The following is a 27816-nucleotide window of genomic DNA, read 5'->3' on the forward strand; positions in this document are numbered from 1 at the left end:
AGACCACTTCAATATCCACAAAATGGATTGCACCAAACATTCACACCATCACTCTCTGAAATTGTAAAGCCTCTCTTTCAGACTGAATTGTGTCCACCGATGCACAAGACAACCTCCATCCAAAAATTCCAATTCCAACCCTCATTCCTCTCCTCCAGGCCACATTGATTATATTGATTGGGACAGGATAAATGCATAGTTTAAGGTACACTCGTCTGGATTATGACTCCTTATAGAGAGACTCTACCTTAAACCGTTTACACTCTTCACTTTGTCCCTCAAGGACCTATTTATAACAGTCACGCACTTTCATTTTTCTCTGCTTCGTTGATAGTTGGCACCCCAAGCTGTATTAATGTATCCTCACACACTGCTTTCATTGAATGTGGATATCCCATTCTATGATGTACTCTGCTTCACTGACAGCTGGCAACCCAAGGACTTTTTGCTGTGTTGGTGCATTTTCACATTACTGTTGTCACTGAACGTGGATTTTTCATCCCATTCCACTAAAGATGTCATTTGCAGCTAGTAACTTAACAAAAAGTAGATGTTTCCACAAATACAAATCGAGGATTCTGTAGCTGCAGAAACACCTAAATATCAACTCAATATAGAAGAGAAAGGCTATTATACAAGGCACACGACCCATACCAATTCATATTTATGAGCAATTCTCGTATTACATGGAAGAGAAAGGCTACTATACAAGGCACACGACCCATACCAATTCATATTTATGAGCAATTCTCGTATTACATGGAACTTCAGGGCCAAAATTCCAATATACCCATCTTGCCTTCCTACTTCTACATCTCCAGAATACAAGCATGAATCCATTCTTGCAGAGTAAGCCATGCCATGATTCCTTCATTATCTCATCCAGTAAGTCATGCCATGATTCCTTCATTATCTCAGTCCAATGAGATCCCAAGTGAACAAAATTCTTTTTGACAGTCCAAAAGCTCTGCAAATACGTGCATCAGAAATGACTATTCTGATGATACACAAAGTGATGCATCCATCACTGAGCAGTTCAATATGATCCGAGCAACTCTGTTTGTTGTTGAAGCAAGCTGGTATTCAGAGAGGTTCTATTGACTCATCTCTTACTTCTGCAATCAATCAAGGCTGTTTCACAAAACAGCTTAATTCATAGGTATCCACACAATCAAAGGCTACAACAATTTGGAGACAAAACAACATGCAGATACAACTATGGTAAAATCATGCACCTTGAATGAATTTTCAGAGGACTTACCCTCTGTTTAGACCTCTTTTTAGCAGATGCCTTAGGAGGACTATACTGCTTTCGCTCTGGTATTAATGTCGGTTCTAGGTCATCCCATTCAAGCTCCTCCTCATCTCCATTTTCGTATATCACCTGAAGACAAGTTTCACTAAGGAAGGTAGGTCTAATTATGAGTAAAAAATTCTGACAGATCAAACTGTGTACCTTGTAGACTGCAGTCTTCTTATAATAGCTGACCACAGTGCCCGCGAAAGGCTTTCCTTTGAACTTTTTCCTTGTGGATCTACCAACCAATGCAGCTCCTATGTCACCACTTTCAACAACAGGTACATCTCCATTCTCTTTTGGTAAAAGTATTGGTTCTAATTCACTCCGTTCAAGATCCTCTTCATCTCCATCTTCATATCTCACCTATACAACTCAAGATTTGTAACACTCACAGCAAATGCACAGCATAATTTCAAATTTCAACGAGAACATTTCAACTGTTACCAGAAACGCATTAATAACCAATTTGATTGTGTTATTGCTTTATGCCATAAACAAAAGGAGGACAATATCAAAAACATAAATTTAAATACATGATTACCTTATAGGATGATGTTTGACTATCAAAGCTGACCACTCGTCCCCTGTAGAACCTTTTACCAAACTTTTTTCTTATAGGTCTACCTACCAAACCAGCTCCCATCCCATTATAATCATCATTTGCAGATTTGTCCTCGTTCCTTTCTGGCAACAAAGTTGGCTCTAGTTCAGTCCATTCAAGATCCTCCTCATCTCCATCTTCATACCTCACCTAAATAAGCAAATAAAGAGTCAACAGATTTGCATTTGCTTCCTTCTTTGTGTCAGTGTGCTGCATTGGGACTTACCTTATAAAATGATGTGTGGCTATCAAAGCTGACTACCCTTCCCCTGTAGAATTTTTTACCGAACCTTTTTCTTGTAGCCCTACCTACCAAAACAGCTCCCATCCCATTCTCATTTTTAGTTGCATGTTTCTCCTCATTCCTTTCTGCCAACAAAGTGGGTTCAAGTTCACTCCGTTCAAGATCCTCCTCGTCTCCATCTTCATATCTCACCTAAACAAGCAAAATACAGATTCATTGGACTCCAAAAAATAATGGTACTTCCCATTTCACTACAAGGACATCATATAAAAGTACCATGCACTTTGAAAGTTACCTTGAAGAATGATGATTTGGGATCGAAGCTGAGTACTGTTCCCCTATACAACTTCTTTCCGAACTTTTTCATTGTAGCTCTACCTATCAAACTGGCTCCTAGCTCATTATCACTCTTAATTGCATGTTTGTCCTCTCTCTCTTCTGCCAACAAAGTGGGTTCCAGTTCACTCCATTCAAGATCCTCCGCATCTCCATCTTCATACCTCACCTAGACGAGCAAAATTAAGATTCACTGGAATCCAAAATAATAGTACTTGCAATCGGCCATTTTCCATTTCACTACAAGTATATCATGTAAAATAGCATGCATTTAGAAGATTACCTCGTAGAACAATTTTTTGCTATCAAAGCCAAGTACCGTTCCCATATAGAACTTCTTTCCAAACTTTTTCCTTGTAGCTCTACCTATCAAACTAGCTCCCAGCTCATTACCACTCTTAGTTGCATGTTTCTTCTCTCTCTCTTCTGCCAACAAAGTGGGTTCCAGTTCACTCCATTCAAGATTCTCCTCGTCTCCATCTTCATACCTCACCTAGACAAACAAAATTAAGATTCACTGGAGTCCAAAATAATAGTACTTGCAATCGGCCATTTTCCATTTCACTACAAGTATATAATGTAAAATAGCATGCATTTAGAAGATTACCTTGTAGAATGATGTTTTGCTATCGAATCCGAACACTGTTCCCCTATAAAACTTCTTTCCGAACTTTTTCCTCGTAGCTCTACCTATCAAACTAGCTCCCAGCTCATTATCACTCTTACTTGCATGTTTGTCCTCTCTCCCTTCTGCCAACAACACAGGCTCTAGTTCACTCCATTCAAGCTCCTCCTCATCTCCATCTTCATATCTCACCTAGACAAAGAGATATAACATACATTAGCACACACCAGAAACAGTGACCCAACTTATAATTAGAATATGAATTCATATCAACTCGAAGTCTGCTCTTACATTTAACATGCTACAGACATGAATGGAAAGCCTAGACACACACAGGACTATTGAGGTACAAAAACTTGCAGATACTAAGAAGATAGCAATCTTACCCTGTAAGATGATGTTTTATCATCGTAGCTCTGTACAGTTCCAGTGTAGAACTTTCTACCAAATTTTTTCCTGGTAGATCTACCAATCAAAGTAGCACCCACTTCATTGCTCTCAGTTACAAGTCTTTCCTGATTTTGTTCTACCAAGAGAGTGGGTTCTAGTTCAATCCATTCAAGATCCTCCTCATCTCCATCGTCATACCTCACCTGCATGGCAAAACCCACAGGTTGGCAACAAGTAATGTTCATGACAGAAATCTGATTGCTAAAACCTGCTTTAATAGAGAGAGGTGTCTGTCATACTGTATGAATGTCTCCATACCACCTAACTAGTGATGCTAGTTTTAGAAACAAGTGTTATTTTCCCTAGAGTCTTTACCACTACAAGCTTTTGAGCAGAGATGGAACTATTCTCACCCTGTAAAATGATGTCTTCTTATCATACCCAAGCACCACACCATAGTAATAGTCTCCACCAAATTTCTTCTTCATGCGTCTACCAACCACACGAGTTGGTAACTCTCTGCTTTCAGATGCATTCTCAATCTGCTTCCTTTCTGAGAGAAGGGTTGGCTCCAGTTCGCTCCATTTGAGCTTTTCCCCAATTCCATCTTCATATACCACCTGCACTATGAGCAAGTGCTTTCACCCAACATGAATACAGAGAACCACCAAAAGGAAAACACTTTTGAGTGACTCATACCTTGTAGAGTTTCTTCTTTTTGTTATAGCTGACTACACTTCCTGTGTAAGACTTCCTCCCAAATTTCTTCCTGGTGGAACTGCCTATCAAAGTAGAACCTCGTTCGCCTTCTGGTACTAAAATAGTCTCTAATTCTTCCCATTCAAGGTCCTCCTCATCTCCATCTTCATAGCTAACCTACAGAAATATGCCTGCAAGTATAGTAACAACCACAAGTGCGGGAAACAAATTACACAATCCACCCCTAAAGCATATCACCATCATAGTTACCTTGTACAACTTCCGTTTCTTGTCATAGCTCACCACAATCCCTGAGTAGAACTTTTTGTTGAACTTCTTTCTGATGGGCCTGCCAACCAGAACTGATCCCAACTGCCTGCTCCTTACTTTGCTTTGGTCCAACATCACCTCAGAACGCTTAGAAGGGTTCGACTTCACTGGTGTATCCTGATTCACCTCAGACAGAAGGGTGGGTTCCAATTCACTCCATTCAAGATCCTCCTCATCACTGTCCTCATATCTTACCTAAATACAGATCCATTAGAAAAGTTTGCATCATCCTTTTTTGTCTACAAGTATATAGCCTATGAAGGAAGCCAAGCAATATATCTACATTAGTGGAAGTGACAAGTCCTACATGCCATAAGTAAAGCTCAATCCCGCTCATGTTGCAAAACTCCGGGTCATAACTGACCACAATTATGACCTTGAAAACAGAACTTGAACTCACTCACCTTGTAAAACTTTGTTTTTGGATCATGACTGACCACAGTTCCACTGTAGAATTTTCCATTAAATTTTTTCCTTGTAGGCCTACCAACCAAGGTAGTTCCTCCATTGGTGTCTTCCACATTTCCATCCACTTCACTATTGGCTCTCTTTGCATTCCTTGTGGGTTCTTCAAGAGTTGTGCTTTTATGAATTCGTTTCTTGACCTTGTTTGAGCTTTTTGCCACCTCCATACTTCTGCCCTTAGACTTCTTACCATTTGAACTGTCATGTTTAACCTTGTTTGCAACCTCCACAGCTCTCTTCTTACTCTTTGAGCTGTTAATGTCGACCCGCACAGGACTGCTCAATCCTTCAACATCGTCAAGCTTAAGTTTTTTGCTTTTTGGGCTGCTGTTCTCTTCTGGACATTCCTTTCTCTTCACTTCTTTGCGCATAAACTTTTGACCAGAATCTCCAAGCTTCTGCAAGTACCTTTTTATGCCTTCTTGAAGGCTTATGCCTGACCCAGATCTCCTTTCTTTAAACTCACTTTTCCCAGACAAAGGACTTTCAAGCGCTTTTTTCAATGACACAACTTTTGCAGCTTTTTGTCCCTTCGAACCTTTTGACTTACGTCCTGCATTATTAGACAGGAACTGTCAGTGCCAGCACATAGCTATTTGCCACCCTAAACTAAGTTCTAAATGCCAGTAAGATTTCTATTTGGCCCTCACCTTTGTTAATCTCCCATTCAAAAGATAGTTCCCCATCTGCTAATTCCGAAGGTTTTTTGGAACCAACAAGCGTTTCCTTCTTTCCCTCCTTAGGCTGTCCTTCCTGCTTTATCTTTTTTACTCTTGTTGCATCCCTGAGATAAGCATAAACTATCTCTTGTTGAGGTTCAGTACTTATTATGCAGATACAACCACTTCTAAATTGCTGAGAAAAAGCAACAGGACAAGACAGCATAAGAACCTTCCAGACTCCTCAGTAACCGGCCTTTTGTTTGATTTGACTACTGGTAAAGCATCTACAGGAAGTAGAACAGCCTCCAGTTCCGACTTCTCCAAGTCCTCCTCGTCTCCATCTTCATACAAAACCTGAAACCATATTAGGAGTACAAATTATTCATACTTATCAAGCTCTGTCCCTGAGTGATTGGAGAAAATGTTTTTGGCAAGTCCCAATACACTTTGAATGAGCATTCAAAGATGAGGAGTCAGTTACCTTGTACCATTTGTTTTCAGAATCATAACTAACCACATCACCAATAAAAACCTTTCGGCCAAACTGTGTCCTTACTCTCCGTCCTTTATATTCACCAACTTCATCCTTCCCTGTCTCAGTTTCCTGTGCCAAAACAAGATTAGCAACTGCAACATCATGCAGTTAATCATATGCAAAATTGGCACTGTTCTGTATGGTAAATTTGAAAATGGATCGCTTCAGCCTCAATCATCACCTCAGTTCCTATCCTTGTAGTTTCTTCGGATGGTTGCATGCCCCCATCCTTTAATACTTCAGCCTTGGTAGTTTCATTACTCGGCTGGTTGTTTTCTCTCTCTAAAAGCTTGTTATCCAGAGTGTTCGAATTTTCAATTGTCTTAGTGACCACAAGACTGTTATCCTGTTCTTTGAATTTCGAAACCTCCGATTCCTTCACAGCTGTGACAAAAGCAATTTCATCCCTGTTTTCCACCATCTCTGACATCTCAACTTCTGTCACAGTCACAATACCACCTCCATTTATCATTTCAACTGTTTCCGAAACCTGATGTTTCACTGGTACAGAATCCTCATCAGCAGATGTGCAATTTTTTGTATTGCCTTTCTGCTGTTCATCCTTGTGAGCCCCAGGAATCCACAGACGTGCAGCCTGTTTTCCACAAGAAATTACCTCATCTTGTGGCCGCTGTGCCACATCTTCATTCACAGAGGTCCTCTGCATAGCTCTGGTGGTAGGCATCTCAGTGGGATTAGTTTTGTCTGTCAAGCCAGCTGTCAGAAACAAATATCAAACATCAATTGATAATCTGGAGGTTGACATTGCCCTTTTACAACCATGCCCTTCTAGGAAAACCCAAAATCTAAGTTTACAAGTATTACTACCTTGCTGTGTATTGCACAACTCCCCTGAAACTTCAACCAAAGATGGTTTGCCCTCCAACATCGGAGCAACAAACTTTACTGGCCCATCTTTCAATACCACCACCTGATGAAAAGCAGCATCCGGAGGTCCAGTTTCTGCTGGAATACCATCCAGGTGCTCATTTTGAGCTCCTCCAATCAATGGTGCTTTTGTTGCATCTTCTGATGGCAATGACAGACTATCTTTAGGAGCACCAAGGTCTTCATGCTTGTGCTCTGGTACAGGTACAGTAGTTTCCTGCTGTTGATTCTGCCATTCGTGATTCTCCATCAGAATCCTATTAACATCTGACGTATTCAGAAGTCCATTATTATTTGAGGCAATTCCTTCCACTGCACCATTTGGTTCTAGTGAGACCTCCTTAGGATTGGGCAGCCTTGCGCTTACAGAACTTTGCATTGTTGCATGGCCAATAAACAAATCATCATAGTTACTGACTGCCTGAAATATCTCATAGTCACTGATTGTACCACCATCATGAGAGCTCTGCAGACCACCTGTGTGAGCAGACTCAATCTGGGCTCCTTTAATATCAGATGCTAGATCTTCTGATGCACCACCTCTTGTTTCTGACTGCCTGCCAGTTTCACCTGCTGAAGAAAATCTGGGTGCATTGTTTGATGAAACCACAGACGCAACCAAACCACTGTCCCGTCTAACAGCAGGTTCTTCTTCCAAAGATTTTCCATCATCATCCATTCTGAGTGCCTCTCTGAGATCAATCCGACAATAAAACTAAAGCATGAGTGAACACATCAGGAATGGGCTAGCCAGGAGGACTTCAGAAGAGTATCCAAAACATCATCAACTAAGGGAAGCCTATCGATTCTAAATTCATTAACAAAGATCCTTCAAAAACTATGATGGTCTTGTCAAGCATTACGGATTTCAGAGAATCAATACATGATCCAGATTTCATCATACATTTGACCTAAATGACAAGCTGATTTATCCTAAGGGAAGGTTTATTAATTCCAAATTCATTAACAAGGATCTTTCCAAAACTATGATGATGTTGTCAGACATTACAGACTTCAGAAAATCATTATATGCTCCAAATTTGATCGTGCATTTGACCTAAATGACAAGCTGATTTATCCTTACATACCAGAAGAAACCTGACGTTATGATGGATGGGCAAATCCGTCGTCCACAATGGAGATGGAGACAGAAGATAATGATGATGGTGAAGCTGCTGATGATGATGGAGACGGAGCTGAGAGAGAGATTATCGGCCTGCATTCGGCAACCACAGCAGGAGCGCGAGACAGCAAGTCGGAATTTTTGAGAAGAGAACGTGTCTGGGATGCCACGTGCGATTTCCTTCCATTTTCTAAATTCGCAAATTCTATTTTTGGTTGTCGTATGTGTAAATCGTCCTTAAACAGCGCCACACACCACAACTTGCATTTCGGTGCGATGACTCATGTTACATGTGATATGGCCCTAAAGTCTTAAGAAGAGCAATATAATGCAACGGAATAAGGAATATAATGGACAAATTAGAAATGCCTAAAGACAAGCCAATGGGGTCATAACCCAATTAGTTTGTGAGTGCATTGAGTTTCATGGGTTTATGAGTTCAGCACTTCTCCAAAGGTACAAATATCTAACATCGTCTAGAAGCACCAAAAGACATTAAATGGGAGCAAGGATCCACTTTGAGAATCAACAAGTACATCGATAGACTACCATCTCACACACTCCACAAGTTCCCTCTCTCCACAATACAAATCTATCAAGTGCAAGTATACTTGGTGGTTCATGCTAGTGTGTTTTATTAGCATTGCTTTTTAGGGCATATGCTTATACAATGGTGTAATGATGACAAGGTGGTGCAGGTCCAAAAAATTTTACCCATTTGTTAACCTCAATTAAGTGGTCTACTTAGCCTTGAAATAGAAAGAGAAGTTTGTTTTAGAAAATTAAAGAGCTCTCTCTCTCTCTCTCTCTCTCTCTCTCTCTCTCTCTCTCTCTCTCTCTCTCTCTCTCTCTCTCTCTCTCTCTCTCTCTCTCTCTCTCTCTCTCTCTCTCTCTCTCTCTCTCTCTCTCTCTCTCTCTCTCTCTCTCTCTCTCTCTCATGCATTGTGTTCCTTTTTTTGCATAATGTTCCACGTGCAAAAGAGAAGGCCTTTCCTCCACCACAGCTAGCAACCTCTTTTTGGCACTAAAGCACTTCCATTCTTCTCTCTGTGTTAGCAATTAATTACTTTTAATCTTGCCATAATTTTGCACTTGTGTTGCCTGCTTCTCCCCTCCCCCTGCCTTCTGCCCTTTTCTTCACGTTCTTCTTATTCATCTACTCTGCTATATCTTATATGTGTGATTGATAGCCTAGATTAGTGTTTCAACCCTTTCTCTTGTCATTTTGGCAAAGGGAAAGAGAGGGATTTTACATTGTTGTAGCCTAGACTATCCATCACAAGAAGGCTGTAGAAATGAAAGCTTGGGTTCTCGCACTTTGGAATGCTAAAGGGGCATCTCTAAAGCAATGCGGGACTGTAGCTAATTGTTCTTCCTAGTTCCAGAAGGTTGCTCATTTTTGCCCTCAAGATTGGTGGTCCTTCTTTCTTTGTTCAAGCCATATGTTTTGTAGAATTATTTATTTTGGTGTGTAACTACTGCTTCTTGCCCTGCATCTAAGGGCATGAACCTATGAATTGGCTTTTTCGAGCACCTACTAGTGGTTTGACAGCAATTCAACAACATGTTTATCAAGGTATGTGAATGCTATTTATGCAGCCCATCTTAGTGTAGGATGATTTCTATGCAGATGATACAAGAAGCATGTTTGTTCTTAAACACAAACTAATCCATATCAGACACATGTAGGAAATCATGTAGAGTATGATTCACCCTGCAATTCTACATCTTCTGACAAAGGTGTTTTCTTCCTCATGCAAAGGCCACAATCATACTAGTAAATTGATTGAAAGGGGAGGCTCTAAAAGAGAAATTTTCTATTGGGAGATCTCATTCTAGTTTGATACAAAGCTCATCACATCTTGTCTATGATATGACAAAGCGGTGGATGGTTATCATGGTGATGATTCTTGAATGGAATGGGGCTAGGAATGGGATAGTCATAGAGACTTAAGGTCCATGTAAAGGGACATGCTACTCATTTATTGGGTTGCTTATTTAATCTACATTACATTTTTCCCTAAACCTACATGTCTAAGTGCCATTGGGACCAACTAAGCTTTTTTAACATTAGTATGATGTGTAGATGCTAAGTTTCCTAGATGGTTTGGATGGTGCACATGGGATGAATTTTACCATGATGTCACCATAGAGGGCATCAAAGAAAGTTTAGACAAGTATGCATGATTCTTACACCTAGTGTCTAGAATCATGAACTTTGTATGATGTTTTCATTGCAGCTAAATCAAGCATTTGTTTTTTGCACTTTAATTGTAGGTCTCACCACATTTCTAATAGTTGATTATGGATAGTAGTTTGTGGCCACTTACAGCAACCTAAAACTACCTCACTCACCAAAGGGATAAACATAATTGCCCTATAATATCATTGTTGCAATCAATTAGCATAATGCCTAGAACATGTTTCACTTTGTGTGTTAGTGTTATACAAATCACCATATCCATTCAGGCATCATATTTTGAATATTCCTTAAAACTTTTTTGTAGCTTTATAAGTCATCTAACACATATAAATGAGAATTTTAAATGGATGGTCAAAGACATGAGGATCTTGCTTTTTATTATGAAGCTACAAAATAGCATAATGTGAAGTGAGTTTCTTTAATTTTTGGCTATCCATTGATATTCAATAAATGGGGGAGAGTCTTCTTCTCCATTTCTATCTATGCATTCTAGCTCATAAGGATATTTCAAGTATGTTTATGTTTGGCATGCATACGCTAGATATTGGGAAGGGGTGAAACCTAGGATACCATGCATGGAGCTTTATGAATCAATACTAAAATATCATATCCAATCTCTCAGAGTTATTGCCAACAAGCCCAATTATGCATTTGACATAATTGCAAAGCATGGCTTGGCCTTGTTCACCCAAATAAGGTATTTCAATTCTCTGATGAGCTCCATAGTTACCTCATTGTAGTATGAGTTAATGGAGTCAAAGCAGCTGTGCATAACATACTAAAGACCCATGGATCAAGGTTTGAAGGCCCCGTGTCCTCAACAAAAAGTGCCATTAGGCCTTAGAAGCACCTATTGCTCATAATTTTCCTAACAATGGGTGCATCTCTTGCATGAATCACAATACAAATATGCCAACTAATGCTATAGATGAAGTGCTTGACATGACTAGATAGATCTTCCAAATTTTGACCAATTGGAGGTTATCCTTTCTTTGTAGCTCTAAGTAGACTGATAAAGTCAGGGTGTTAAATGACTTCCATTGTAGATATTGAGTGTCTCACACTAAACACATAACTTTTGTTGCTTACAGCATTTTGTTCCTTGCAGAATCCATGTAGTTGGATTGGGATATGTTTTAACTAAGTATAATTCTTGGTTTGTTAGCATTGCCTTTTAGGGCATATGCTATTACAAATGGTGTGGTGGCAAAGTGATGCCTGCCCCTAAAGAATTATCCACAGTTTACTTAGGTTAAGTCACTCACTCTCTTTAGCTAAGTATTTATCATTTTTCTCCTTGTTTGATTGGTTCTTTTTTTTTTGAAAACGATAAAATTATGGAAAGATAAAAGAATACATTTTCTTCCAAAATACTATTTTTGAGCTACTTTCTCTTCTTCTAGTTATTTTTCTTTTTCTTTTTCTTGTGTTTTGTTTTGATTCTTCCTTTCCCCTATCCCTGCCTCAGGCCTCATCACAGGATACACAAGGGAGAGCGACGTGAGCGAAGACTAATAGCCATGTCACTTCTTGTGTACAATCTCTCCTATAGGCTCTAACCTTGCTTGCCGACTTCACCTTTCCTTTCCCACACTGCATAGCTAGGGTTAGGTACTTTTGCAAGTTGCTATCTTGCCTTCCAATTTTGAATTTTCAACAAAGATTGTCCTACCACAAAGAAGTAGATAGGATTCTCCAATGAAGGTCACATAGAGTCACGTTTAAAGATATCGAAGGAGAAAAAAGAGGAGGGAAATTCGTGGGTACCAACAGGCGGGCGGTTCTTCTTTTTCATGTGTTTTTGCATTGTAGACGATCAGTATCCCTAGAGGGCTCTTTGGTTCTTTCTTAGGCTCAGATCTAGGGTTTAGTCCTAAGCACTAAGTTTCGTAGATCTTTTCCATGGTGGGAGCTTGTGACATCTAGCATCTAGGATACAAATCTACAGAGTTGTTGCTGTGTAGGACTACTTAGCCACATTTTCTCTTAATTTTAATCATAGGTTGGGCCCACCAACCTGAGGTTAGATGTATTTGGCTATAATGGATGCAATGTCGCCAAAGGGTAATGGATGCCTCTTTGGTGTGAGTGAACCTCTTTCCACCTCGGGTCCGATCTTCTGCAAAATCAAGAGTTGGAGAAGGTCCTTATCTTAACAGCCATGCTCATCATATATTTCTTCCACTCAGTTTGTTGGCCCTGAACATAGTCTACCTCACTTGCTATTTTTTGTAGTATTTAAGGAGCCTTAATTTGTATGAAAGTGAGGTAGAATTAGTTCTGCGGTAGGAGGAGGTCCTTGGGTGCCTTGATCAGTTGATTTATCTTTCAATCCAATGGTAGCGAATGAGAATATCAATCAAAGTTCATTGTAGTTATGTGCCTTGGATTCATAACTCTTACCATTGTATGTTTTTAGATTGTGAAAACATGGGTGAAGAAAATAAGCTTGGATAAAGGCTACAGCAAGTAGGTTGTCCAAGAGGCTAATGCAAAAAATTTCACATTTGGCTCATATCGCCTTGAGGTAAGTTTCCTTTGATGTTGCTTAGATCTCCATAAGCAACCTTGTATTTCACCAAAGAAAAATTGCAAGTTAAATTGTAGAGCTGGCAATGTTTGGTCTTCTAAATGCCCATGCTTTTTACTTTGACTAGGCAACTAGCTAATTAATGCACAAATGGCCCCATCAGTGAATGACCAAACTGATTGCCATATCACTTGTTTGACAAGTCTTCTGAAAAATGAAGATGACAATGGCATGGCATTTGAGGGAAAGTAATACCAAATTGAAGATAGATTTTTTTTGTTTGAAAGCATCTCCATTCTACTTCTAACACCTCTTCAAGGTAGGTGACTGGCAAAGTATGGTAGGAAGTTTGTGCAGCTTTCTCATAAATGAGAGAAGTTGTGGTGCATTGTATTTTTTATCTTTCTTAAGTGAGGTGCTAAATCCCAGTATTTTAATAGGTTGCACCTAAAATGACTTCAACAGTGAATTCTTCTAGGGGTAGGCCTTGTCATTTGATGAGGTATTCCTTGATGGATTGAGATCTCAAGTGTTTATCTCATTGCCCAACGATTGCCTCAGGGATATACTAAATGATACCTTCGTCATTTATGGGAAGTAGCTCTTCCACATAGTCCACTAAGGTGCCCATGCAGCCTTGGTGAGGTGATCAACTACCACATATATACTATTCTATCCTTTCTTGGTAACAATGAGTCTAGTAATGAAGTCCATGGTGATATGTGTCCATTTCCCTTTAGGAATAGGCAGGGCTATAAGAGGCTAGTAGGTCTAAGCATGTTGTCCTTGTTTTGCTAGCATGGAACACATTTAATCACAAAATCCTTGACATCCCTCCATAAGCCTTTCCAATGAAAGCTCTTGGCAATCCTATCATAGGTTTTGAAAACTCCTAAATGACTTGCAATGGGGGAAGAATGCATCTCTTCCATAATCTTTGGTGTGAAGGGAGAAGTGTGGGATGACAATCTTTCCATGGGATCAAATAAGGCTATGTTTGAACTGATATTGGGAGTTTTCAATCATTACCCCATGTTGTAATTTTTGAAATATGTGAATGAAGTCCTCATCCAACAAATAAGCTTTCTAAAGTTTCTCAATCCAATCACTATGCAACTCTGAAATGGAAGACACTCTACATGCCCACATCCGTAAGAGTGAATTAGCCACAATGTTATCTTTGCCCCAAGTGTGAGAGATGTCAAAATCATAGTTTTGCAAGGTTGCCACCCATCTCCTTTGCTTAGGAGTCAAAGTAGACTAAGTTAGAAAGTACTGGAGGACTCAATGGTCGCTCTTCACTCTAAAATGGCTGCCATTTCTTAATAGTGTGGAGGATGTCCAACATCTCCTGGTCATAAACATTTATTTGCATCTCCTTGTTATCAAGCTTACAACTCTCAAAAGCAATCACACTATGCTCTCGCAGCAATATAGTATCAATACCTCGGCTCCACACGTTGTCGAAGGGGTTTTTGTCGAAAGGTTGAATCCACTGGGGATCAGAGGTAGAAGGAAGTAGAGATAGGAGATGGAAGAGAAGAAAGAGAATAGACAAGAGGTAAACACGACAAAGACAAAACACAATGAACTGAATCAATATGTATTGAAAGAACTTGGAATCTTTGCACTACTCAAAAGCAATCTCCAGGCATTAAATCTCCTGGAGCTTCTTCGTAGAATAAAACGTGCATCAAAATTACAGCTCCTTCTCTACTGCTCAGAACCCAAATCTGATGGCTCTGTTGGCTCTGAAAGGGGGGTAAAACCTTATGACACCTAGTCATGGATCTCCCAGATCACTCCTTCTTCCTCTTCTAGTTCAAACGGTAGTTTTTAGCCTGTTTACAGCGATCGCAACGCATGCAATTTCGTCAATCTGTCCTTCTTATGAAAATCCCATAATTGACTGAAAAAGCAACTAGCTTTTTGCATGCCATCCTAATCTAGAAGCTTTTCTAACTTTTTCAGATTTTTACAATAAATAATATCAAAAATAGGCTAAAATTATCCAAAAATTTAGTATTTTTGGATAATCCATGCAATTCACACTAGTACCAATGACTCAAATCACATTGACTCTCTTGATCAATAAGAAAGTCGGCTGATGATGCATTTCATGCTTTTTCACACTATGTCCGCATAGCATCACGACATCCACTCCCTCTGAACTTGCACATCCTTTGGTATGTGCCAAAATCCTAGTTGCCACTAGATTTTGAGTCCTCCTCATCCTCTGTAACCATATCCTTTGCTTCTTCATCTTCCATATCTTCCTGGCTATCCCCTGTATCATGGCCACCATTTTCTTTCAATTCTAGCAACTCATAGGCAGTAGATTCCCACCTCTTGAATAATTTGATTCTTTTTCCTGCTACCGGAAGTTTTATGGCTGTCCCATCCAATTCATTTAATGCATAAGTAGCATTATCAAACACCTATCTTACCACATAGGGTCCAAACCATCTTTTGGAAACTTTACGCATGGCACTATGTTGGTTGTCTAAACTGCTATCATAAACCAATACCCAATCCCCATCTTGTATGGTTCTTGGTCTCAGTCTATGTCTTTTGTCAAACTGTTTCTTGTTCTGTATCCTTGCTGCCCTTAACTTTGCAATTGGTGCCTCTATGTCTTTTGACTTTCTTTCCAATTGTCTAATGCATAGGGCCAACAACTCCTCTCGATTCAACTCCTCTTCCCAAGGTAGCACACTCCATGTGACTGTCATCTCTTCTATCGGCATGATAGGTTTTTGACCATACATCAATTCTGTAAGCATATATCCTATAAGAGCACTATGAGTTGTTCTGTCAGCCCACAAAGCATAAGGGAACAATCGTGGCCACTCTTTTACCTTCTCTCCACATGCTTTTACCAATGCCTTCACAATAGGTGGATGACCTCTTTTACTTCTTCCATTTCCTTCAGGGTGTTGAGTGTGAAATATGTTGGTTTTTGGGCTGATTTTTTGTTGTTTTTGATGATAAATGGTTGTTTTTTATGACTGATTGTTTGAATTTGAAGATATTTTGAAGTGTTTGGAAAGGTTTGGATAAGTTTGAAGGGTTTTTTATGGTTTTTGATGAGGATGTTTGGTTCTGTAAGGTCAGATTTTCTTCTGCTTTCTTCTGTTTTGTTTCTATTTTGGTAGTAGAGATGGTTGAATGAATGTTTTGAGAGATTATTGAAGTTGTGTGAAGAGGTTTATGAAAGATTGAATTGGTTTTGTTTTGGTTTTTATGATTTTTATGGGTTCTGTTGATCTTCTATGAAGTTCTGTAAGTTTATGTAGCTCTGTTGTTCTGTACTTCTGTTGCTCTGTGGTTCTGTTCGGTTGTTTCTGTTGAGTGTTATGGTGGAAGTGTGGATATTTTGGGAAGTGTTTTTGTCTTAGGAAAGGATGAATGGAAGCTCTATCCAAGCTAATTGAAGTGAAGAAATAACTGCTGAAGATTCATAGAAGGTTACAGAAGACAATGACAGAAGACAGATCTCATAGGACACTATGAAGTCTCTAGTGCCCCTTCATACCACACATACCTTTTGGAAAGTGTATCCACGACCAAGAGAGGAGTATTATGTGTGATTATTGATTATTGTAGTGAGGATATGATGTACTATTGATGCAAAGAGAGAGAGAGAGAGAGCCAGAGATAGTCAATTCAATCAAAACATTGTAATTGTATATGAGAGATTAAGAGAGAGAACTATGAAGACATTGAAGATGAATAATATGTGATTGATTTCCATTCAAAGATGGTGTATTCCTTTGTGTTCTTTGTTCTTTTGATGGAGATTATGAATATGTTGAAGATTATGGTTGATTCTATCAAATCCGTGGGAGATCTACATGATGCTGCATGAAGATTTGTTGTGCATGGTGTTCTTTTCTTCATTGTGATCATATAAAACTTAATAAAAAAGCTTGTTGATGATGACAAGATAGATTTTCTTACAATAGAAACCCTATTTCCTTGGTGTCTCTCTTGGGGCTCCACAGGATTATAGGTTGAAGTTTAAGCAAGTTTTATCCCCAATCGTGCAAAGAAATCATGAGCTTCATCTGCATCCAGCTCATCCCTATCTGCTGTAATTTTTCCCACACAGCCCTACTGACAAAAGATCTCTTCTAAGAGAAAAGTACACATGGCATTTGTTGTCTTAGTACGTAGAGCTCTCCCTTCCACTTGATTAGTCAATTCTTCACGGGCAAGCACAAGATATCTCATTTGCCAAAGACCTGTAGGCATTGTGACCAAATCCACCACCCACTTAAAATGAAGAGACAATGGATATGTGGACTGCAATCCATCTCGATGTCTCACAAATGAATACATTTGACATGTCATACATGTTTCCACAAAGCGAGCAACATCCTTATACATACCTTGCCACCAATATCTTTCTTTGATCTTTGCAAAAGTATCCCAAACACCTCTATGACCAGCCCATAAGCTTTCATGTAATTCTTGCATAACATTTACTTGTGAAGTTCTGTCACCCAAAACTTGCAATGGCATACCTTGTTTCTTTTTAGCATGTTTCCATAAGTATCCATCTTTTAAGAAAAACCCATAGGCATTCCTCTTGATTCTTAAATTCCTCATTTGACCATTCATCTCTCTTTGTTAATGTACTGAGGTATTGACCAATTCTTAGCCACTCTCCTTCATATTTGTCTTCCAGAAACATTTCTACACAAGATGCAAAACATCTAAAGTGTATTCTCTTTGTTGTCCAAGCTTCAGCTAATGCTGTAGCAACACCTTGCATTGCTAAATTCACTCTTGCAATATCATTTTCAGTCACAAGAAAGTCATCTTCTTCCTCCTCATCCATCATCCCATCGTCATTCTCATAGCATGCTCGAGATAACATGTCTGCCCACACTAGGTTATCTCTTCCTGCAATATGCTGAAATTCAGGGTTCAAAGATTTGATGTATGCAATCCACCGAAGCATAGCAATGTCCAGGGTAGCACAACTAGTAATCATACCCAATATCAACAAATAATTAGTCTCAATGACTACATGAGCACCCATAAAATACTGCTTATCACATTTAAGGACTGTCACAATTCCCCATAATTCTCTTTTTACCTATGGATATATTCTCTATCGTTCAGTCAATACTTTAGCACCAAAGCGTATTGCATATCTTTGCCCTTCCTCATCATCTTGCCCGATTGCCCATCCAATCCCGATTGGGCTTGTATCAACAGTAATAATGATAGGCTTTCCATGTGAATAGTCAGCCTTCCTCAATGTAGGAGCAGATTTTAAGAGTTGCTTCAATTTCTTCATTGCTTTCTGATGCTTCCTTTCCCAATGAAATCTATGACCTTTCCTCAGAAGCTAATATAGAGCATCGGCTATATGTGCAAAGTGAGGAATCCATATCAAATAGAACACACATGCACCCAAGAATCTACATACCTCTGATACATTCGTGCATACATCACCCATAAGGCCCGCACATATGCCCAACAATCAAAACCTCTTCAACTCCAAAGACAGACTTTTGTCCAGAAAGAGTTAAATGCACCACTTCTAGACGTGTCAAAATCCTCTCACAATACACAATATGGTTTGCAACAAACTGTCTGCACCCATGAGCATCCATCTCTTCATTCTTTTCATCCACTGCACACCCTTTTATTGGAATATCATCCAAGAAGGGCATTGTCAATTGTGGTATAAAATCCATGAATACCCTATTCATAGCATTTGTCATGTGTGCCACTGAGTTTGTTGCACCATATGGGAGAGTACACATCCATACTAATCCCAAGGGAGTCTCCATGGTTATGATATCCCTACTTTCAATTGTGTTTACCGCAGCATAGAGGAGCGGGAAATGGAAAAAAGGAAATAGCAAAAGGCGCAGGACAAAAAGAAGAAAAAGGCGCCTTAACCGGTGACCAGACCCTGGAAAAAATTAAAAGCACAGGCACGACCCTTAGGAAGTCTTAGAGTCGCCCAAGGAGAGTGAAAGAGTAAAAAACGCACCATTAAGTGTGAAAACGCTCCGAATCCTTGTAAGAGAGCGCCAAGCTCACTCCTATGCAAATTGTATGCATTAGTTGGGAATAGGATAGACTAGAACGGTGGGAAATGAGAAATGGGCCTAGGCTAATGGCCCGTCATGTAAAAAAGGGGATGACCGCCCATGAAAAGTAGGGCATGTATATAAAGTTAAAAAGTGAATGAGAAGCTCATTCTTGTGTGTGGCCAAAGCTTCTTCTTCTTCTTCTCTTGTTTCTTGCCTTCTTGCTTGTGCTTGAGAGAGGGATTGAGAGAGAGTGTGAGGGAGTGAGGGAGTGATTGTGTGAGAGTGAGGGATCTTGGAGAAGAAGCTCTCCATCTTCTCTCTTCATCTTCCCCTCCTCTCTTCTCTTCTCTTGTCTTACACGTGGCTATGGAGGATGAAGCTCATGGGAGAGGGATTGAGGTGGCTTGAGCTTGCCTCAAGGATTGTGGAGCTACCGGTGTGCAAGAAAGAGGAGGGTACTCAATCGAGCATCAAGGTAAGCTCACTACACCCGTAAGGTAGGCATTGCGCGTCGGCTATGTGAGAGGTAGCCATGGCCGCTTAGTTCGAAACACTTGAGGAATAAGTGGTCCGTAGGTCTCGGGGTAGAGCTCGAAGCTCCCCTCCATTTTGGTTCCATTGACGGGACAGACTGAATCGAGCCTTGAGCGCCGCGCGCATCAAATCGAGCATAGAAGTAGGGTTTGCAGCCTGAACCGGTGCTCGAGATAGCTAGGAGATTTAGGAGGTTTTAATCCATGAAACAAGTAAGTATTTTGGTTTGTTGGAAGCATTAGTGTAGGACTACCATTCTACATCTCTGTTTTGCATTTTGGCTGTACTAGATTAAGGTTATATTAGGTTAAGAAAAGAGAAAACATAGGTTTTGGCTGCTGCTGGAAACATGGAAACAGGGGACCAGATTCAAGTTTCCGGGTAAAACAGGGAAAGAGAACTTGCTGTAAGGTTTCACAGTGCTAGGAAAGGACCTTAAGAGGCTTGGGAGGCCAGGACAAACCTCATTTCACTGGTTAGCTTTGTGTGTGTGTGTGAGAGAGAGAGAGAGAGAGAGAGAGAGAGAGAGAGAGAGAGAGAGAGAGAGCTTCTGGTTGCTAGGAAGAGGGAGTGCTATCACAATTCTGGGTGCCATCGATTTGTGCTGCTCCAGGTAAGTCTGGTGTTTCTTAGTAGTGCCCTAATCAGATCTGGAAAGTCCCTCGTGATTGTGTGCAGCAGGCATCAAGAGGGATCGAAATGCTTCGGAATCGCGCCTACCGCCAGACGCAGTCGAACCAGGTCTCAGTGGTCCAATTCCCAGAATCGGATCGTCCGACTGGGAGAGTTGGACCAGCCCTGTCCGATTCCCAGAATCAGACAGTCCGATCGGACGTGCCACATGGCACTCGGACTGCCCATCATAGTCGGACCATCCAACATTCGGATTAGACCAAACAAATTTAGGACTCGGACCAGCTCTGTTTGATTGCTAGACTCGGACCACCCTGTTCGACTGCTAGAGTCGGACTAGCTCTGTCCGATTGCTAGACTCGGACCGTCCGACTGCAAGAATTGGACCGTCCGACTCTTAGAGTCGGACCAGCCCTATCCGATTCCCAGAATTGGACCATCCTACCAGAAGGAAAAAAATAAGGATCTTTAGTTGACCCTGCCACCCACAAACCTGACCCCCAGGACACAACCTTGAATACCCCCAAGACCCAATTTGACCATTAGAATCTCAGAGACCAATCGAACTTAGAGCAGAATAGAAAACGCAGCACAGACCTTCAGAAAGACCATAGAATAGCCGGGAACTGAGCTTAGAACTCAAATCAGGCTAAGAATGTGGAGAGAAATAGGGTGGAGTTCGCATTAAACGCTTTCTGCATTGGCACTTCACTCTTGTGTTCCACTAAGTCTGCACTGCAAGAAAAGAGAAAAGCCTCTTTTCGCACCAAGCACCATGAAAGCACTAAGCATAACATGGGAATAAGGATTGCAGCTACTTTCAAACAACAAGGAACACATCAGGATATCTAATAACATTAAGGAACCCACTAGTAGGAGAAGACCCCAAGATTTAGACGGGTGCCTGAGTGCCCTACTAGTAGGACTTGGGAGAAGACACAAAGACACGGAAAGCAACAATATAGAGGATTGGACGCTGCCGGAGCTGCTTGGATTTATTGACAACCTCGTAGAGTTGGAAGCAGAAACAATGTCGGGATCAAGAGGCAAACGAGGAGAGGACCAATTAGACTTAGGAGAATTTCCAATCTCAGTCCAGGAACTGGTCCACAACTACGATCTACTCACTAGGACTGTGATCCAGGGCAGACTTGTAGAGGAAGTGGTAGCAGACCTGGAAGAAGAGAGAAGAGCGATCAAGAGAGCGCTAGAAGGCGTAATTGCCTACAACCATGAGCAAAGGGCTAGAAGGCTACATCAAGACGTAGATATGTACGAGGCTAGATGAGTGCTAAACCTAGCTGGAGCGGCCAAATCCAGACCGAATGTAGAGAGGGAACGGGCAACAGAGGCTGACATGACATTGAACGAGCTGGTAGCAAAGCGACTCTTGGACAACACGTCCGTTGAACAGAGCGCTACTGCCCTAGCCACCACGCTACTATCGGGATTGGGAGTCACGCAAGGGGTTAAAGGGCAGGCTAGAATCCCCATCGTAGCAAAACAACTAGCTAGATACGAACCTAGCAGTGACCCGTATAGCTTCATGGAGTAGTTCGAGCAAGTATGTGAGGCAAATGGTCTTATTGACCCTGCACAGCGAGCTCAAGCTTTCGGCCTGTGCTTAGGTGATAAGGGGAGGACCTGGTATTCTAGTCTGGATGACACAGAATGCACGAACTTTGCTCGCCTTAAGGGCCTCTTCATCAAGAGGTTTTCGGAGGTTGGGTATTCGGATAACCTCATCGTTAGGTTGATGAATATCAGTCAAAGGGAGAAGGAGGACGTTAGGGATTACGTCACTCAGGTGCGTAGCCTCTACAAGAGAATCCCTGCCAATGAGCGACCTACCAAGAGGGAAGTGTCTGTAGTGTTCATGAACGGGATTTGGAGCGAGGAGCTCTACAAGGCTTTGGCCAATAACTCCACCTTGCAACGAGACGTGCTAGCTAGAGTTTTCAAGGAGGCAATACGCATAGATGATCAACTCAGGGAATGCAACAGGAGGACTACCAACCAAGAAAGTGCAAGCCAGAGGGACCCTAAGAGATCAACTACTTCGGGGATAAAAGCAACTGCTAGTGCGCAGGATAAGGGAAAGAGTGTAGACCACGACCAGGGGATGGCAGAAATGAGAATGGAGATTGCACGGTTGCAAGAGCTTGTGAGGAAGCCTGTGAGGTTGCATGTACAATGTATATACTGCGACGGCAATCACCTCCCAGTTGAGTGCCAAGATCCTAGATCTCGGCCGTGCTCAAATTGCAGTAGATTCGAGCATGATGCAGTGCATTATAGAATACCGAGGAGATTCCCATATGCACAGTAGCACAACCCTCCATACTTAGGTAATAGGCCACCCAATTTCTTTGGGAGGGGAGCCCAGTTAGCTCTTCCAGCACCGACTGACTCAAGACCTGCCGTGCCTAGGCTGGAGATGAACCCAACTGGTATAGCCAGACCACCAGGGCCTTTTGTAACCCACCCATCTAGCGATGCTCCTGTTCACTTTGTGGAGGAGCCTAATGAGGAAGAAACATATGTCAACCCGTACATATCCTATGACGAGGAGGGCAACCCAGTCCTGATGGACTATCGGCCAGTGCCGGTGATGGCTTTAGGAAGAGGAAGAGGTAGAGGCTTTGGAGGGCCCAGTCACATGATGGACTTGCGGCCACCCAGGCCACATTTCATCACACTGCCCAGAATGAGAACAAGCTAACAAGGACAAAATGGATCTCCGAGGCACAGAGTGTGGAATCACACATCTATTTCCTGACTGTCTTAGGCAGAAGCCATCAACCAGCTCTGCCAACATGCCATCGGTGCCTTTGGGGCTATTTGGAGTGGAAACCTTTGGTAGTGAGGATACGCCCATCCCACTACATGCTATGATGTGAGCTCAAGCAAAACAAGCAGGCATCTCCTTGCCAGGGCCAAGTAACCTTGACGCAACCTCAATAGGGAAGAAAAGCCGGAGGAGACAGAAAAAGAGAGCCGATGCAAAGATAACTCTTAAAACTGAGGAAGCGACTACGTTAGCAACGGGAAAGAAGGTCACAAACGTAGAGGCGGAGACCTCAGCTCCTAAGACAGCCGAGCTAGGGAGTGCCAAGGTAGGGGAATATCCCCACCCCAAACGGCAACTCGAGGCTATAGCCAAGGTCAAGGACGCCCAAAAGCACCTCAAGGATACTGAACCCATATTAGAAGATCCTATTGACGATTTCTCCAGCGTGAGCACACCAGTCTCACCTTCAAAACCACAAGTTGCGAGCATACCTGCACCACTAGGAGCAACTCAGCAGCAAGGCCAAGGGGAAACTTGCTAGGGCAGACAGAACGCATGGTCTAGAAATGCTAGCCTCAGGGGAAGACAAGAGCCCAGTAGCCTCCTCACAACCTTGTTGTCTACTCCAGTAACTCTAAGCTTGGAAGATCTGCTTAGGCAAAATCATTTCTTGTGGCAGGAGTTAAAAGACTTGATGGAGGGACACACAAGACTTGCGGGTGCTGATCTGCAAGATCATGATGTAGTTACACAGATCCCAAGTCTCACTCTACACTCAAATCCTAAGTCTTTGCACATCAATGCTTTTTGGGAAGGCACTGAAATGCACGCAGTTTTGCCCGTCCTAGCCTTAGGAGATATGATGCGAAAAGGAATTGTAGGCACATGCGCAGGTGTTAGCGTACTAAACCATGCAGTCCTAAAGGCATGGGGAAACCCTCCTGTAGAGACTACCAGGTTTAACGTCACGTTAGCAAATGGAATGAAGGTAAGACCATTCGGGGTGTTAAAGAATTGGCAAGTAAAGATTGCCGGTGTGCAATTTTCAGTAAACTTCATTGTCATGAAGGGAGTGGATTACGACATATTATTAGGCCGACCTTGGATGAGGAATGCGTGCGTCATTGAGGACTGGGGCAATGGTTTGATTTTCCTAGGGAACAGAACTAATGCAGTAAGGGTAGAGATGGACACTTGGAAGACGACCCCTGTTGACCTAGATGCCATCTCAGCTATGCTGAAGGGTGATACTCAAATGACCAAACCCTATGGATCACTCATTAAATATATTCCTTGCCCTGAGGATGAGAGGGATTGGATGCACGTTTTGGCAACCATTGACCTACCAATCTCGGATGAGGAAGAACTATATCGGCAGGCTGCTAAAGCTGCAACCATGCCAATTGAGGAGCCAATTGTGCCACTCTGCATGATGGTAGGAAGCTCACTCAACCCAGGCAAACCAGCCTCGTTCCATATCCCCAGCAACAAACTAGAGCTTCACGAAATCGTAGACTATCTGACCAATGAACTAAAAGGCAACCTGGCTGCTAACTTAAAACCGCTACGTGATCTATTAGCTAAGCTAGAATGGAAATAGACCAAGGTCCATGACCTGAATTTGTTATATAATTGGGCCTTAGTTCCTGGTGACACGGAGACTGGAGAGGAAAGCTTAGGTGATGATGAGCAATCAGAAGGACAGGACTCTGATGATGAGGAGTATGAGAATTGTTGCTCTACGGGAGGGGAGAGTGAAGAAGAGATAGATACAATAGAGTACGACACGGAAGGAAAAGCGATAGAACAAATTAGGGCAGACTCGAGGCCCAGGAGAGGAAGGACCAGTCAGAACGAAAAGGCAGTCATGCGAATGGAGTGTGACAGATCCTAGCTAGAATGCATAGGAGCCATGGATTACGAGCAGGCCGGAGTGGCACGACCATGGATAATCCCAGTGCTCAAGATGGATGCACCTACTGAACTACGACCCCCTGGGAAAACGCCTTCCTCAAGTGAGGGGTGCGAGTTTAACTCAGAGTCGGAGGCCAGCACTGAGAGTGATCCCGAGATACCACAATCTTCTAAAGTCAAATGCATCAAGGGAGACTTGCCAGTCCACCTGAGGCGCAGGAGGCTAAAAGAGGAGGCCAGGAAGCAAGCAAAGGACTCAGAAGCAGAAAGGCAAAAGAAACCGCAGGATCTACCCAAACGGTTTACAAAATTTAAAAAGGGTGACAGAGTGGTGATTCTGCTAGGTGCGAAAAGACAAGGCCAAACTAGTGAACCGATCGAGGGACCCGCCAAAGTCAAGGAAGTTAACTTGGCTGGGGAAGGTGAAAAGCCAAGACATGTGTTCATTGTAGATGACTTGACGGAGGATGAGGAGACCAAACTCGTTGCGCTCTTGCAGGAGTACATTGACGTATTTGCTTGGACATTAGATGAACTTAAGGGAGTCGACCCTAGGATTGTGACTCATAATATCCCAATGGTCCCTGATGCAGTGCCAACGAAACAACGACCTTACCCCATGAATCCCAAACACGCCCATGCAGTAAAAGAGGAGATTGATAAACTCATGAGGGCAGGATTCATATATGAGATCGAGCACACAGATTGGGTATCACCTATCGTGATTGTCATGAAGAAAAATGGAAAAATCCGAGTGTGCGTGAACTACAAGAAAGTGAATGCCACTACGAAGAGGGATAACTATCCTTTACCTTACACCAAGCACATGCTTGAGAGGGTAGCAGGTAAAGAAGCCTACAGTTTTCTGGATGGTTTCTCGGGCTATAATCAAGTGCAAGTGCACCCCGACGATAGGCACAAGACTGCCTTTGCCACGGAATGGGGTGTATTCGCCTACATTGTCATGCCTTTTGGGCTAATGAACGCACCTGCAACTTTTCAACGCCTAATGTGCACTATCTTTAAGGACATGCTTAGGCGCGAACTGGAAGTGTTTGTAGACGACTTATGCTTATACTCTAGTTGGGCCGAACACTTAGAGAAATTGAGAGCTGTCTTTGAAAGGTGTAGGTTGTACCACCTCTCGTTGAACCCCTTAAAGTGCCAGTTCTGGGTGAAACACGGATGCATCTTAAGGCATGTAGTGTCAAGGAACGGCATTGCCGCTGACTTTTCTAAAGTCATAGTCATTGTTGACTTACCGCCACCCGATAACTACAAGGGAGTTCAATGCTTCTTAGGACACACTGGATATTATCGACGCTTTGTACTGAATTACGCACTAATCGCTAGACCATTGTACAAGCTGTTGATAGTGTTCAAGTGGATTGAGGAATGCCAGCGCGCATATGAGGAGTTAAAAAAGGCTCTTACTACTACACCAATCTTACGAGTCCCAGACCGGAACATAACGTTTCATGTACACATAGACGCCTCTAAGTTCGCTATTGGAGCCGTGCTATGCCAGCCTGGTGAACATAACTTGGATTACCCGGTGAGTTTTGCTAGCAGGCAGCTCAAGAGACCAAGATGAACTATTCCACTACAGAAAGGGAGGGGTTGGCCATGGTATTTGCGGTAAAGAAGTTTCGGCATTACCTGTTGGCCACTCCCTTTGTCTTCTTTGTGGACCATCAAGCCTTGCTATATCTAGTGAACAAGCCTTGCGCTACGGGACGCATAGCTAGATGGTTACTCCTTCTATTGGAGTTTGACTTCTCTGTGGTTGTACGCAAAGGAAAGCAGCACTACATGGCTGACCACATGTCTCGCATACCCACAGGAGAAGCCGCTGGACAAGGCATACCTGACGATTTACCGGATGCTCATCTCTTTAACCTGTCTAGTGAGAGAGAATTGTTTAAAGCTGATCTGACGCCGTATTGGGCTAATGACATAGTGCAAGTGCTAGAGAACGGAATACCTGAGAGACCCATTGAGAAGGCCAGGTTGAGAAGACTTATCCTAAAAATTCAGCCGTACCAACTGATAGCTGGCCAACTCTATAGGTTGGGACAAGACGGTTTATTGCGCAGATGCATATGTGAGCATGAGATGCACGATGCATTGAAAGAAGCACATGGTGGAATCGCTGGAGGACACTTTAGCGGGGACACAACAGCCAGAAAGGTGCTACAATCCCAACTATGGTGGCCCACCCTTTTTCGTGATGCAGCTAAATTCGTAAAGCACTGCGATGAGTGCCAAAGGACCAAAGTGCCTGTGCAGAAAGACAAGATGGAGTTGACCCCTGTCATAGCCCGACAACCCTTTGAAAAATGGGGCGTCGATTTTATTGGACCTATCAGTCCTGCGGCACAATATTCCCAAGCTCGCTACATCATAGTGGCAACCGATTACCTAACGAAGTGGGCAAAGGCACGGGCCACAAGGAAGAATGATGCTAGAACCACTGCAAGGTTCTTATGGGAGCAGGTCATTTCACTGTTTGACTGTCCAATCGAACTTATAAGCGACCAAGGCACGCACTTCATTAATGAGGTGATTTCCCACTTGCTTTCTACCTTCCTAATAATTCATCGGAATTCCTCTCCCTATTACCCTCAGGCTAATGGCCAAGCCAAATCCACGAATAAAATCTTAGTCAACATGCTTACAAAGGTAGTGTCTACTTCAAGAAGTGATTGGGACAACAAGCTAATGGCGGCCTTGTGGGCCTATCGCACAGCTTATAAAACGACTATAGGACAGACGCCTTTTAGGCTGACGTACGGAACTGAAGCCATTTTAGCCTTAGAGTTCTTCATCGCTAGCTTAAGGATAGCAGTCCAGGAGCGTTGGGAGGGAAGAGAGGCTTGGACCAATCGCTTAGTGGAGCTAGAGCGCCTAACGGATACCCGACTCCTCACCTCTTACTCTCTGATTTGTGAGAAGGC

General features: G+C 42.2%; 1 protein-coding gene and 1 pseudogene across 3 annotated transcripts; one reads left to right on the forward strand and one right to left on the reverse strand.

Moving 5' to 3' along the window:
* Positions 1-613: 613 nt before the first annotated feature.
* On the reverse strand, positions 614-8375 carry LOC148029036 (uncharacterized). 3 transcript variants are annotated; one of them, XM_087687805.1, is made up of 19 exons: positions 8164-8372; positions 7016-7767; positions 6369-6904; positions 6134-6256; positions 5882-6006; positions 5641-5774; positions 4930-5543; positions 4466-4720; positions 4196-4372; positions 3910-4116; positions 3493-3699; positions 3089-3298; positions 2765-2974; positions 2441-2650; positions 2128-2337; positions 1842-2051; positions 1457-1663; positions 1262-1384; positions 614-1115 (listed from the first exon to the last, which is right to left on the reverse strand). In XM_087687805.1, exons 2-19 carry the CDS (start codon positions 7752-7754, stop codon positions 1110-1112), a joined length of 4503 nt encoding a protein of 1500 aa, XP_087543931.1. In that variant the 5' UTR covers positions 7755-7767; positions 8164-8372; the 3' UTR covers positions 614-1109. The 3 variants fall into 3 exon arrangements, 2 of the variants coding, with proteins under 2 accessions (XP_087543931.1, XP_087543929.1); XM_087687803.1 differs by having other exon boundaries at positions 615-1131; XR_015692362.1 differs by lacking the exons at positions 614-1115; positions 1262-1384; positions 1457-1663; positions 1842-2051 and having other exon boundaries at positions 2198-2337; positions 2441-2637; positions 8164-8375.
* Positions 8211-27816, forward strand: part of LOC148029037 (uncharacterized) — an 80386-nt pseudogene continuing 60780 nt past the window's right edge.

Source organism: Lygodium microphyllum, chromosome 11 (assembly GCF_053477565.2).
Source record: "Lygodium microphyllum isolate KBCC chromosome 11, Lygodium_microphyllum_v1.1.10, whole genome shotgun sequence".
NCBI classification, from domain to species: Eukaryota; Viridiplantae; Streptophyta; class Polypodiopsida; order Schizaeales; family Lygodiaceae; genus Lygodium; species Lygodium microphyllum.